The 14,884-nt window shown below is 42.8% G+C and overlaps 1 protein-coding gene across 3 annotated transcripts in view; it reads right to left on the reverse strand.

Moving 5' to 3' along the window:
* Positions 1 to 14,884, reverse strand: part of ITGAE (integrin subunit alpha E) — a 62,332-nt gene that overhangs the window by 13,987 nt on the left and 33,461 nt on the right. For all 3 annotated transcript variants that reach the window (XM_075059535.1, XM_032785606.2, XM_075059536.1), the window contains exons 20-28: positions 12,707 to 12,928; positions 11,398 to 11,528; positions 10,417 to 10,550; positions 9,493 to 9,641; positions 8,340 to 8,468; positions 5,957 to 6,027; positions 5,665 to 5,800; positions 1,854 to 1,955; positions 361 to 440 (exon numbers count right to left, since the gene is read on the reverse strand). In XM_075059535.1, the coding sequence (XP_074915636.1) occupies positions 361 to 440; positions 1,854 to 1,955; positions 5,665 to 5,800; positions 5,957 to 6,027; positions 8,340 to 8,468; positions 9,493 to 9,641; positions 10,417 to 10,550; positions 11,398 to 11,528; positions 12,707 to 12,928 (1,154 nt within the window). The remainder of the gene's footprint in view (positions 1 to 360; positions 441 to 1,853; positions 1,956 to 5,664; positions 5,801 to 5,956; positions 6,028 to 8,339; positions 8,469 to 9,492; positions 9,642 to 10,416; positions 10,551 to 11,397; positions 11,529 to 12,706; positions 12,929 to 14,884) is intronic.

Below are 14,884 nucleotides of genomic sequence, written 5' to 3' on the forward strand. Positions count from 1 at the left end.
ACATAGCTGGGCCCGTGTTTTTGAAAAAAGTATACACTATACACTTCTCCCTACAGATGAAGAAGGGGTACTAGGTGTCCTGCAGGAAAAAGAGGGAAATCAGGACTCTGCTTAAGTAATAAGTAAATTTGGTGGCTTTCCCATTCTCTAATTTCCAAAGAGAAAATAAATTATAATCCTCAGCAGGTAGGGGAATAGTTTATACATACATGGACATTTCTAAAAGAAGGGAGGAACAGATGAGTAGGGTTTCCATGGAACTGGCTCCCACAGGCTGGTTAATAGAGAAGTATTAAGGAAATAGGAGGTGACTTATGATTTCTGTCTATAATAAGACGGGTGGAAAAGCGCATTTCTTACTTTGTGACGTTAATAGTGATGTTCGCAGTCTGATCTGGAAATAAAGCTTCATCTAATTGCCAAATCACTGAAAAATGTGCCTATTATGAAGAAAAAGATTATTAAACAAAAAAAGCAAAATGAATGTATGCAATTTTTTTTTATTCTCACCGTGCTACTTACAAAATAGATTTAGTTGGATAATTTTATTGTCCAACTTTCTCTCCAGTATGTAATACTTATTAATATGTATAATGGAAAAACAGCTGAGAAACAGATATATGCAAATAGCTAGTGTGACAGTCAGGGTCCAGACATTCCAATGGGAGAACAGAGGGTTTAAACCCCCAAAAAGCAGTTAAACCAAATGATTGCATACTATGTTATTTTGCTGTAAAAGTATATCGAGTATGGTATTTTACAGAAGCTTTTACTGTTCTGAAACTGATGGTCATCATGAGATATATACATTCATAACCATAGTCTCTATATGTATTTGTGTATATAGAGAACTGTGCTCATAAGCTTTGGCTCCACCTCACAGCAGGGAGGTGAGCAGTCAGATAGGGAGAGGCACCTCCCAAGCCAGATGTTTACACAAAATTGGACTCAAGTAACAATTCATGGTACAACCCAGGAACAGACAAATCATGGGCCATTAGAGTTTGTGGTAAAACACTGAGACAACTTGGAATTTCCCACTTTTCAATATCTATACGGAACTGAAGAATAAAACTGTAAACTCTTTTAAAATAAGAGGGGTTTGAAGTGAAATCTATCCAGAAACAGGAAGAACTGTAGGTGGGAAGCTTTGTGTGAATGCTGGATTCTCCCCCCATCCAGCCTCCTGCCACAGTAGTTAAAGGGGTATGCAATAGGTAAATTGTATTAGAAAAAGGGTTTTTTATCTAATATAGATATTTAAAGCCTGAGGTTGCATCTTTATTTTTACTGGGTCACTTGCATGTTTGCTATCTCACTATTTCATCTTTGAATCTGTGGGTTTTCTCTGAAATAGACATTTATTTTTACTCTATGCAGGTCTCTGTTGTGCAAACTGTGTGGGGACCAAAGTAAGATGGTATCTGTGGGACTGATTTCACACCTTCAGAGGTGACAAACCAGGAGGGGAAAGTCTGAGTGTCTGGTAGTTAAGAACTCAGAACTTTAGGGAGACTCGGAACAGGAAGGGCTGTTGGTGTCACTCTGCAAGGAGTAACTAAGCTGCTGAAAGCCAGAGTGAGACCTGGTGCATGTGGGCAGGCTACTGGTATCAGGGATCTGAGCCACAGCAGCACAGCATTAAGGCACCCCAGGGTTCCAGGGCAGGCAGCGACAGAACGCGTTACTGGCCTTGGGTGATCCTCAAAATATCACAGTCAGCTAGAGTGATGACCTCCATACACGAGAGTTAGTTGAAGCTATGGCCTAGTTGCAAAGATAATGGTGCAGGAGCAGCTGTTGAAAATAGAATGAACACTGAGAACAGAGCTGGAAACTGACATTTGACTTACCGCTGTTTTTCGGAACATTGGATGTCCAATCTTGCAGCCCATGGATGAGAGTAAATGTGCGAATAGTTTCGGCTGATCGCAATGAATCACAGTAGAGGATGGCTGTCAAAATAGTAGGAATGCTTTTTAATATAGAAGCACAACAGACTGGAAGATTCAACTCATTCTTCTGTGCACTCCCACAAAATGAATTTCTAACCTAGGTGTGAATAGCTCACAAGTAACATCAGGCGTTAGGTGTCTTGGAGATCACAAGAGTTCTCCATTTAGGCACTGATAACATCATTGAGGTGTTCTGTTTACGGTTTCTTTTCAGGCCTCATTTTAGGCATTTAGAGCAAGTATTTTCAATAGAGGCTATGAGTGTTGTAAAAAAACGCCTTTTAGAGGCAGGCAAAATTGATTCATCAGACTGCCAGAACACTTTATTTACATTAAACACATTGGATTGGTGTGGTTGAGATAAATAACGAATACCCACATTTGACTGGTTTTAAAAAAAAGTTCAAGTTACTCTATAGTCTCCATATATTGCAAAAGAAAAACACTGCAACAAATCCAACATACAGATTATAGCCTTGCCCTGAAGACAGTCCAGTCCTTCAAAAGCTCCACTAACTCTCTCTCTTATAAAAATTGATAAAGTAATTTAAATGTCTCATCAGTTTTAACTTGAAAAATGGGGAAACTAACTGATCCAGACTCTTTAGTTCTGGCTATATTTTAGCAATAGCAAGCCCTCTGTGCTGCTGTAGTTCAATGCATTAAAACACTACTCACTTTTCAGCTGTTCCATTTTATGTATGCCATTGCTGAATACACCCTAATGTGGCTGGCTTACTCATGCAACATGAAGGCAGTGTTTGAATTTCATTTAAATTTTTTCATCATGCTGTAATTATGGCCTGTGATAGACCCAGGCCAGTTGGGAACAGCAGAGTAGTAGAAGGGAGATATATGGCCACTGGATAAGCAGTTTTATGTTCCCTGAGTGACTGGAGCTGGGGCTTCTCCAGGCTAATGAGAACATCTGACTCCAATTAACCTGCTAAGAGTCAGGTAAGGCTGTTAAGCACCTGACTCTAATTAAGGCCCCTCTGATGCTATAAAAGGGCTCACTCCAGTCAGGCCAGAGGAGAGGAAGTGTGTGTGAGGAACTGGGAGCAAGAGGCGTGCAAGAAGCAGAGAGTGAGTAGGCACACTGCTGGAGGACTGAGAAGTACAAGCATTTTCAGACATCAGGAGGAAGGTCCGGTGGTGAGGACAAAGAAGGTGTTGGGAGGAGACCATGAGGAATTAGCCCAGGGAGTTGAAGCTGTCGCGCAACTGTACCAGGTAGGCACTCTAGACAGCTGCAGTCACAGGGCCCTGGGCTGGAGCCCGGAGTAGAGGGCAGGCCCGGGTTCCCCCCAAACCTCCCAACTCCTGATCAAACACAGGAGGAATTAACCTGAACTGTGGATTCTACCAGAGGGGAAGGTCTCTGGGCTGTTTCCTGACCCACAGGGTAAATCTGTGAGGCAAGCAAATCTGCCAATAAGCGCAGGACCCACCAAGGTAGAGGAGGAACTTTGTCACAGGCCTTAATATACTAAATAAATCCAATGCTTATAATAGCCCAAGCTCCGTTCTCAGTAATTCTGAAGCTAGAAAGTTAGTATTTGCTTTCGGTGTTCCTGATCTCAGAAATAACCTTCCTATATACCCCAAACCTTAATTTAATCTGTTAACAGGAAGGGCCACTTGACTAGGACCAGATCACTGCAGAAAGTCTAGGAATCTATGCTGAGTATCCTGTACCTCCTTGGGTTGGATCTGGAGCTCAGTTGACATCCACTGCAAGAGCTCTTGATATTGCCTATAGTCATCAGGCAAGGATGGCAAAGACTGAATAACCACCTCATCTAGCATCGGGAAGGATTCACCTGTCTGTACCATTGGTCCCAGCAGATTTGGCTCAATTTTTTTTCTCTCTTGTACCCTGAAGGAGCTGGTTGGTGTCAGCAAGGAGAGGGTAGGTGGGATTCATGCAGTGATCTAGAGTGTCTAGCATAGGGATCCCATGGACTCCAATGATGCCAGTATGAAGAGTCAACTGGTTGAGGGGGATCCCATGGCGCTGGGTACCACTGGTCCCCTGGATAATCATATCTGGGTGGAGAACAGATCTAAGACCTTCTGGAGCCTCCAACTCAGCAGACGAGAAGGTAGATTCCAGTTCAATCGGCAAGTCATCAGTACTGGTGGATGAATGCTCCAGCTGCATGGAAATAGGGAGTATTTCCATCTCCTCCAAGAAGTCTGTCCTGGAGTGCAGGATGTTCCAATGGCTGGGACTGACAGATCTGGTGCACCCCCTAGTTATGATGGACAGTGATTCCTTGCAAGGCCAAGCCAGCACCAGAGCAGAGTCTAAGTCTGTAGCTCCCAGACAGTGCTGATCCTTTGGTTAGTGTATCGGAACCCAAATTAGTACCAACGTATCTCTACTATTTTGTGCCAGACCTTCATGCCCAAGAGGTCTGAGCAGACCTAAGTCCTTAGGACTTGTGCATGAGGATTCACCAGACTTGGACAGAATGGGGGAGGGATCTTTTGGTTTAGGAGCAGATTTTTCCTTGCATTTGAGAGTGCTCCTTGCTCCTAAGGAGAAGCCTATCCATCCTTAGCAGCTCTGGCCTCAACTCCTGTGCTCAGGCTCAGAGGGGCACTGCCCACTCACTGAGGCCATTGTAAAAGTTGGTCACCTTGGCCCAGGTCTGGGTCTCAAGGCTTTCTCCATGAAATGCTTCTTTTGTCAGAGCTCTTGAGAGGGAAGGAGCGACAAATGTTGCACTTAGTGGAGATGTGAGCCTCCCCAAGGCAGTATAGGCAACACTGGTGTTTATTGCTCTCAGAGAAGGAACCAGGGCAGAAAATCCCCCTTAAATCGCTGGTCTCTGGCCATAGTCCTTGTTCATTGAGAGAAGCTCCCTGAGTCAGGGACTCGGGTAGGACTAATTTACACTAACTAGACAAATTAACACCACTAAGAATAATAAACTATTTACAGTATATACACAGGTTTTGAAGAATAAACACCGAAGTAGGTTCAGACACAGGATTCCAACTCAGTCCATGCAGCAGTAAGAAGGAACCGGAGCAGCACTGGTCTGCACCACTCCATAAACTCTCTGTTCAGAGCATAAGGAAAACAATAGGAGGCATGAACCAATGGACCCGACTTGCTAGAAACGTTATCTCAAGCACATGGTGTGCATGCATACCCATGTATGGAATACATTTAGGGACCAACACTCAAAGAACTACCGGGATCTCAAATCACTGAAAGGTTCTGTACAGACCACAAAAGGAAAAAAAATTCTCACAACATTTATCAGTAATTAAATAGCCTCACTAGGAAAAGTGAGACAGCTATTACATGAGTTGTTCAAAGTCCCAGCAAGTCAGTGGCAGTCAGGATTATAACTCAGAAGTTCCTGACTCCCAGTCCTGTGTTCAGTCCATTAGGCCACAGGGCTTCTGAAAGAATACACTTTACTCATGCATAACTCCTGATAAAAGTATACAAGAGAGTGTTACCTATTTTTCTGTGCATGATGTGTCTTACTGCTCATTTATTTATTAATAAAGCACCTATAGATGAGCTTTACAGGCTGCTACCTTGCCACTGGCCAAAAAGACATCCTTAGTAAATAAGCATTTATTTCAAGAGAATTTTCCTGGGCAGTGAGTGAATAACAATGGATTCTGACCCTGGCAGTCCCTTACCATCCTGGTTTTGAACCAGACAGCCACTCCATGATCTCACCTTTGGGATCATCTTTTTAAACTGTAGATTTCTAGGGTATTTCAAGACCATGGTTGTCATGTAGGAGTCATCTCCGCTGTTAACTAGAGAAATGTCCATGGTCAGCTCCTTGGTGTCCCCCACCACTAATTTCTTCCTATAAGCAAGCATGAGAAATAAAACAGATGTGTTATACTTTATCAATGTTAATGTAACAAAGGGAGACAAAAACACAAATGATTTTAACAAAGTCCATATGTAATTTTATAGCAATACCAAGAATGAAATCTCTAGTAAAACCATTTCAACTCACTGAGTCTGACTTCTCAAGGTTAGGTTCGCAGCACAGATAGCTTTGTTATTACAGTCCTTCTTGTAAGGCACCTGAAATTAGACAGAGGAGTGGGAATCACTGTGATGGAGTCAGACTAGTTGGTCAGAACTCCCTGGTTTTAATGGGACTTTTTTTCCTCTCTTTTTTTTTTTTTCCCTGGGAGGCAGCATATTAAAAACCACGTACACTCACGTACAAGAACCCTTTCCCCAAAACCAGGGATTCGCATAACCCTATCTAAGGGGCAAACCTCTAGCAGGACTCACTAACGGGTAACTGTTGAATTATGATGGGATTGCCAGAAAAGGGACTAATAGGAGGCTTCACAGCAACATGAAAAGCCTTCAGTGGGGACAAGGTCAGAATTCTGATAATTTCCTCTGGGTCCCTTCGCAATCCAGCATTCTCAGCACATTAGAAAGAGATGCTAGCTGTTAACCCTTCCATTCGTCCACTAGGAGTCATCTGAACCATGCTGTGGCCAAATTGCTGAAATATTATTCTAGTTTTTGAATCAGTCTGACCATATTATTTGACTTACTTTCTCCCTATCTTAATTTATTTAAATGCCAATATCACTTTCTTACAAGGTACAGAAATGGGAAAAAAAATAACTAGAAAAGTTAATTTCTAGAAATGCTATACAGACTTAAAAATGAAAGTTTCATATGTTCAGGTCAGTTCCAAACACACTGCATGTTTTACAGATGAGTCTGATTTGATTTTTCTGGAAGAACCAATTCAGGGGAAATGGCCAGTATTTTTTATCAGCAATTTGATCCTCCTATATAAATCTGGCATCTATAGCTGATACTGCCATAGCAGTCCAATGATAATTAACCATTTGGTGATGGGTGCTTTGGTTGCTAGCAAAATCAGTCTATCACCACTACCACAACTCAGATGATCAAACTGAATAGAAATATAATACTACGTAATGGTGAATGAGCACTCATTGCAAAGTATTGCCCTGATTCATCTAGATGGCATATTTATTAGATATTGATTTGTGACCGAAGTTATCATATTAATAAACAGGAAAATGCTGCCTCATCATAGAGCTTTGCTGCATTTGTCAGAAACTGATTTAAATTCCAGACTGACTAGTTTCAAAAATAGAGCTAAATTAGCTAATAAGAATTTCCTCTGCTCATAAAATATAAATGAGACCATGAGACAAAAACCACAGGTTAAAACCAGTTAATTAGAAGCTGAAATGCCCCAAATTCTGATTTAGATTTTTTTTCAAAATATAATTTAGAAGATATTTTAAAATACCTCTTTTAAAATAGAAAATTATACCACTTTGTTAATAAAGAAATCTTCATTCAAATAATAGCTCTTAATAATACTACATAACATAGAGCTTTATATCTGCAAAAGCACTTCACAAACATTAACTAATGACTCCTCACCACCTTTCCAATTGAGGTGGGTTCGGTCCCCGTTTGGTAAATGGGTAAACTGAGGCACAGAGAAGGAAATAACAGTGACTACCTGCGTCTGACGAAGTGGGTATTCACCCACGAAAGCTCACGCTCCAAAACCTCTGTTAGTCTATAAGGTGCCACAGGATTCTCTGCTGCTTTCACAGTTACCTTCTTGTAATTGTTGTTCTTCGAGATGTGTTGCTCATATCCATTCCAATTAGGTGGGTGCATACACAGTCGTCAGAAAGTTTTCCCTTAGCACCGCCCATTGGGTCAGCTGTGGAGCCCCCTGGAGTGACTCCTCTATAGCACTCAATATATAACCCTGCAGACCCGGCGCCTCCTCGGTTCCTTCTTGCCGCCAATGACGGTCGTTGGAACTTTGGCGTCTTGCTCAGAAAGCTCTCCATGTTTCCCGAGCTCTATTTATTTAGTGTTTGTTTTCCTTAGTTAGTTTAGCATCAAGTCCATGTCAGTCGTAGCAGTCTTCCCTCGCAAGAGACAGGAGCAGGTATACCCCTACCTTGACAACTGGCTGCTCGGGGGGCGCACCAGGGAGCAGGTGCTGCTAAGTTAAAAAGTTTCCGAGATCCATGCACGGAGCACGTGCACACCTAATTGGAATCGATATGAGCAATCACTCAAAGAAGAACATCACTTGTCCAAAGTTACACAGTGAGTCAGTGGCCGGGTTGGGAAAAGAACCCAGGGACCAGATTTTCTCCATACTGGATACGGGTAACTCCTTGGGGGAAAACTGGGCCCCTGCAAGTACCTTTTTCAAGTCTCCATGGATCATATTGCCTTTAGCCAGGCTTAGGGAAAAGACATGCACTTGCTAAGAAAAGCACAATGCCAAGGCTTCTTATGATAAAGGCTTTGAATGTTGGGGCGCAAGAGGGCTAGTTGCTTCTAGGAATGTATTTTATTACCTGAAAATATGCCTCAGGTTCCTGGTATATATCAAGCATGGGAGCTGGATGATCCATGTTCTCATTGCTGTGAGAGAGCTGGTAGCTGACTTTGAGAGTAATGCTAGAGAAACAGTCATAATCACACGGCTGTAATAAAACAAAATTAAGAAAAATGTGTAGGCATGACAGGTATATAGGGCTGTTAGAATGTAAAGCAGTGTTTGTACATCAGTGATTCTTTGTATAACTGGCCTATATCCTAACGTGTAACTTTCCAAACGCCATCAGACAATAAAGCACAGAGGGATAAAAAGCTAAAAATGTCCGTTTGCTTCAGTTCTTAAAACCCTTGTTTCTAACAGACATGACATTTCACTTGAACAGAATCTCATTGCAGAGGCAGTCTTAGGCACATTCAAATGGCTGGGCACCATTGCTGTCAACTGTATAGGGACTCCTAGGCAGCTAATGCCAATATCCCAGAATTCCAGGCATAGCCTTGGAATTAAATTTTCCCGTTTAGTTATTCAGAGATTCCCTTATTCATCAAGTGCTGCATGCAAGCTGTAGCGGTTAGCTGAAACCTACACAAAATTATACTGGAGTCCTGCCTGCTTCCAGTTACTTACTGGAGGAAGAGGGAGGGGGAAATATAACACTTAGCACTTGTATAGCACTTTTCATACATAAATCTCCAAGTAATTTAGAAAGGTAGGTAACTGTCTTTAGTTCTTTTTTGCAAATAGAGAAACTGAGCCATGAAATGTTGATCTGATTCAAACCAGATCACACTGAAGTCACATGTACCATCCTTTCTCTACACCACACAACCTTCTACATCTCTTAGCATTAGAGGTGCAACACACAGCTCTAAGAAGGAGCTGTTTCCCCTTGGCTGTTTTACTGAGGACCTGAAAGCAAGTCTACCTGAAATTAACCTCCATCCCTTCACAATCCATCTGCTGCTTCAAGATAGGTTCATTCTGAGGCAGATTCCATACCTAGCCCTTTCTGTTCTGTTTTTTTTTCTGAAGCATTATGTGGAGAACGCTCCCAGGAGAGCTACCACAATTGTCTCCTCAACAGAGATGTCCAATGCAGGGATGGCATCATTCACTGTGGTAGAAGTGACTCCATCCCAGCTTCGGAGCTAAGCACCTAAATCACCTACCAGTATGTTGAGCAGCAGCTCAGCACACACAGGTCCATTGACCTTCTTTTCTTGGCTCAGTGTGGATTTCTGATCCTCAAAATGGGCTCTCTTTTTCTTCATCCTCACATCTAAGTCCACAGTGTAGCGAATGGATAAGTGCCAAATCTCTGGAAGCATAGATTGGGATTTTTTGTGAATTCAGAGACATCCTTCATGGGATCAATGAAACTGAAGTCTGTGAACAAAGTGCAGTCAGAGCTCTAAATTGGATGGGGAAAAAGTGATGCCCACAAACCATGGGAAACAGATGCACTATTAGGTTTAGGCACGTTGCTAAAGGAATCCTAAAGGCTTAGACTCAAAGACACAAGTTGAAGTAGGAATTAAAGGATTAAAGATGCATGAAACAAATGACCAAACATGCTAAATTGAGTAACGGGATGAAACGATTACTCACCCCGTGCAGTAACTTCTAGATTTGTCCCCTTATGGGTGCTCCACTCTAGGTGCACCAGTGCCCTTGTGCCCAAATGGAGCATCCGTAGGGGCGCTACCCAAAGAACTTCTTGCTTTGTGTGTGGCATCAAGCTGCTGCCAAGTGTACCTACCACAGCTGCACCTCCGGGATGTGAGGGATAAGCAATCATGAAGGATTGGTGGGAAAACAAGTAGTACAGCAACTTAGCTCCACATTCTCTACTGGATTAACCAGGTGCAACTTCACCATCCACAACAGAGCTACATCTGCTTATGCCAGCAGCGAATTTGGCTCCTTGTTTTTTAACAAGAGAAATTATTTCTCTTCATTAATTGTATATTGGAATGTGGCCCTGAAACATTATATATCTACTGTACAGAACAGCCTCTAGAATCAGAGTCCCAAATCCTCATGACAGCCCTGGCCTGCAGCTTATGGTCTTATTATTATTCATATTTCATTACCTTGCTGGGATGCTTCTAAAGGTGAGCTCATATTGAAGCACAACTCTGCAGTAATGATGCTATTGTTATGGAAAACAAATATTCTCTCCGGGGTGAATCTCATAGTGACATCAAACCTGACAACTGGTCTGGAGCTGGAGGGGAAGAACAGGAACTGATAAGCAGGTAGACAAGATGGACATAAGTATAATTTCCAGACTGATGCTTTACAGGGGAAACATTCCAGGAGCACCTATCAGCAAGCAGCAAGAATTGTAAACTGGCTCTATACTATTTCACTTGATATTCTCTGCCCTCTTGAAATCTCAGCAGACAAACAGCGCTGGGCCAGACTGGTCTATTTCTAAAATTTCCACCTTTGGCTGGGAATGTCAAGAATGCAGTGAAATCTCAAAATCCAAAGGAACAGATTATCTGAACCCACCAACACTGTGGACTACGAGTTTCAAAACTGGGTTTCCATTTTTGTACCTGTAATTGAAATGCAGGTGTAAATCTGGGTACTTGTACCTCTTCCAGGTTTCTAGGGCAACTCACATAGACATTGGTGCAAATTCTCTTAATTTTCAAGTGCAGTTCATTTTCCAGGAGCAAAAATGCAGGTGCAAATTAAACCTCATGCCTTGTGAAATGTACCCACCCCACTTAAGATCATTTAGATGTCCAGGTATTAACTGAAGTTTGTAAGCTATTTACATGTCTAATGGACCTAAACTGCACATCCAGGATTGTGAGCACAAAGATAGGGGCCAATGAAGCCCTACAGTACAATTGATTCAAGTTTAGTAACTAATACTTGTTCTTTCTGCACTGGAAGTTCAAAGGCAGAAGGTTTCTAATTTAACCTAAAGCCTTTACATAACAGAGAAAGATTTAGGAAGCTTCTTTATCAACAGAATAACTAATATATGTCCCAGCGATACTTTGAACAATAATGGAACCACTAAACAACATCTAGAGTACAGGGTAATCTCTACCTACCGGAGCACGGTTACATTTCCAAATGATCCCACGGTGATATCTATGAGACCATCATCAGTGAAGTCAAAACCACCATCAATGGACTGTCCAAAATATTGGAGACCTGGAGCAACTTCAGCTGCTCTAATCCTCTGTGGGAGGAAAAGATCAATACATCTAAGATGGGATATTTCTCCAGTTAACATGGGACTGCTCTGAGTGACACCCTGTGACATTTTTGACATATCCAGGATAGGGAACTAACCACTTAAGAATGGCCCTACTGGGTCAGACCAAGGGTCCATGTAGCCCAGTATCCTGTCTTCCAACAGTGGCCAGTGCCAGGTGCCCCAGAGGGAATGAACAGAACAGGTGATCATCAAGTGATCCATCCCCTGTCGCTCGTTCCCACTTTCTGCAACAATGAGGAGTCCGGTGGCACCTTAAAAACTAATAGATTTATTTGGGCATAAGCTTTCATGGGTAAAAAAAACACTTCTTCAGATACACTTCCTGCAACGGACAGGCAGACTTGCTAATGGAGGGTGTTTAGTCAGTAGGTGTGGAACCCACATCCTCAAGTGGGCATTTTAGAATCATAGATCTATAGGGTTAGAAGGGACTGCAAAGGAAATCTAGTCTAACCCCTTGCCAAGATGCAGGACTTTGCCAGCCAGCTGAGCTTAAAAAGCAGCTCTGCTGAGTTAAACCTGCAGAGTCTCTTTCACACAAGTCGCCTGCCACACATCTTCACGTTTCTCACCCATACCTCCAATCTGCACTCACCACAGGTGGAGTATCTTTTGATCCACATACAATGAGATTTTTGAGTACCAGTGATATACTCCGGTGTCTGCAGCATTTTTGGTAAGCAGGAACTGCAAACCTGAGAATGAGTTGAGTCTGGTGGCTCTCATGAAAATTAGCAAATTCAAGCTGGTTTCAGATTAAAAGAAAAAGCCCCAGTGCTTTATCAAGCACGCCACTTCTTTTTTCAAGGCTGATTAACTGTTTAATTAGTAATATGGTGATTTTCCAGAGTAAAAGGAAATGCTCGTGCAAGAAGTGGAAAGCCAGACTGGATAAAAGCCTGGGTTAGATTGCCAAAACACCCCTGTGAGGCAGGAATTATTAACATGCCCATTTTAGAGATGGGTAAATCGAGGCACGGGGTGGCCAGGTGACTTGCTCCTAGCTGCACAGAGTGTCAGTAATTAAAAGAGAATGCAGGAGTCCTGACTCTGAACCCTCTACCAGAAGAGCATGCTGTTCCCCCCACCCCCCATTAAACCCTCAGTGCACATATGATTCACACTGAACTCCTCCCTACCTGAGAAAAGGTGCTCCTGATCCCATTCTCATCACCATTATAGATGTAAATGCTGCCAAAGGTAGAAGAATCCAAAAGCCGATCCTCAAGCGGGGCTCCAACTGCAACGTCCACATATCCATCCTTACTGATGTCCCCAATGCTGGCCACAGTAAACCCAAACCTTGCAAAAGCAGATGGTATCTGGACACTTAAGTGTCCCACACAGGAGAAGAAACCATTCTGAAAAACACCAAGAGGTTATTCCTACTGCTCCTGAAAGCAGGGTTTTTTTTAATAGTAAGGATCGAAGGTGAACAACAAAACTTTAAACAATAAATTAAAGGATTCCTCTGAAGATCTGCTACTGGAGTCAATGAGAGCAGGAGCCAGGGTACATCTGCACCCTTACAAATAAAAATAACCAAAACATTGGAAATCAGCTGCTCCTACACTACTCACCAACATCCAAACACTAAAGATCCACCATAGGATTTTATATTGCCTCCCATCTCCACAGTATCTGAGTGCCTTGCAAGTAAAAGCAATAGCCAATTCCTCAGGTCTGCCATCTGCTCTACAGTAGCTGAAAACATCACATTTCCCAGACTGCTTCATAGAAATAAGCCTCAATGGGGAGGTGCATTACTTGGCTTTTGACAGATGTCTTGAACGTGCTGTGAGGCCACCAGCTGCTTTCAGCCACTCTAGAAGTGCCCCAAGCAAGTCTCATTAGCTGCTTCTGAAGCAATGCTGAACATGGTTTGTCTGGGTCTACATTTCCAGTTAAACTGTCCTTCAGTTCTGGTTCAGCTAAAGCTATCAGCAGCAATAGGTCACCTTCCTAGTGTAGACAAGGCTTATGTGGTGTCAGCAATGTCATCAGCACTTGCAAGGTATACACAGAACACCAGGGTTCAGTGAGGAAACAAAGGAGGAAGTGATTGTCAAATATTTTGTTTTAAAAAGCGTAAGTATTAGTCTAGGCTAATCAGTCCCCTGTGTTCTATTACTGATTTTCCAGCTTTTTCCATTTTTCTTTTTTAAACAAGAGTTTTGCATTCACTCACAGTTTGGTTTCAGTTTAGTTTCTCTTTAATAACTCAGTAGGTACAGCATGTTTTATAACACTGGATTTCAAAGCAGAAATGTAGCATGAACCATCTTCCTGAACTGTATGCTGTGTATCCTGTACATGAACTCAGCAGATGGGCATGCTCACTGATCTACTTTTGGGGAACTCCCCTGGAAGCTGTTCCAACAGCAGTTGACATGTACATTCATTTAAAACAATCATTATAAGGAATGCTGTTTCACAGAGTGGTTATAGGGGATGGAAAAAAATGGCTACAAAATAATCAGAACAGAAAGATGCTCCATTCTATGGGACAGGGTCCGTAATAACAGGTGGGATGGGAGATGGAAACAATTTCACAAACTTCCATTTCTCATCATGCTGTGTAATAAATCTACAAGAGGCCACAAAGATATCGCCATTTCTATTACAGAGTTTCTCTTTCACAGTCCAGTAACAGACGGGACTGATCATTCTGTGGTCTTCTGATACAACAAGATAGTCCACAAGTTATGCATGGGCACCAAATGGATGTAATTGAGAGACTATACAGGAAAAGCAACAAGGATAAGGGTTTTATTTGTCACCATTAGCATGTGGTAAAACAAGGTTACTTACCACTGTAACTGTTGTTCTTCGAGATGTGTTGCTCATATCCATTCCATTTAGGTGTGTGCGCGCCGCGTGCACAGCCGTCGGAGAAACTTTTTTACCCTAGCAACACTCGGCGGGTCGGCTGGGCGCCCCCTGGAGTGGCGCCACCACGGCGCCACATAAATACCGCCCGGCCACCCTCAGTTCTTCTTGCCGGCAACTCGACATTGGGGAGTCGAGGCGGGTGTTGGAATGGATATGAGCAACAATCTCGAAGAAACAAACAGTTACAGGTTAAGTAACGTGTTTTTTGTCGAAGTGGTTGCTATGCATTCTTGTTTAGGTCGCCGCGGAGGGAATCCAAGCCTTACCTTAAGCGGAGGTCCATCCTCCCTGGCGATGAGCATGCCGTCCTGGAGTCACAGTGCCCCAAAGGCGCGTCGTCCCGAGACTGCTGGACCAACGCATAGTTTGCGTGGCGAAAAGTGATGGGAGCGTATTAGAACCAGGTCGGCAGCACGGCAAATCTC

This window comes from Chelonoidis abingdonii, chromosome 20, assembly GCF_003597395.2.
Source record: "Chelonoidis abingdonii isolate Lonesome George chromosome 20, CheloAbing_2.0, whole genome shotgun sequence".
NCBI classification, from domain to species: Eukaryota; Metazoa; Chordata; order Testudines; family Testudinidae; genus Chelonoidis; species Chelonoidis abingdonii.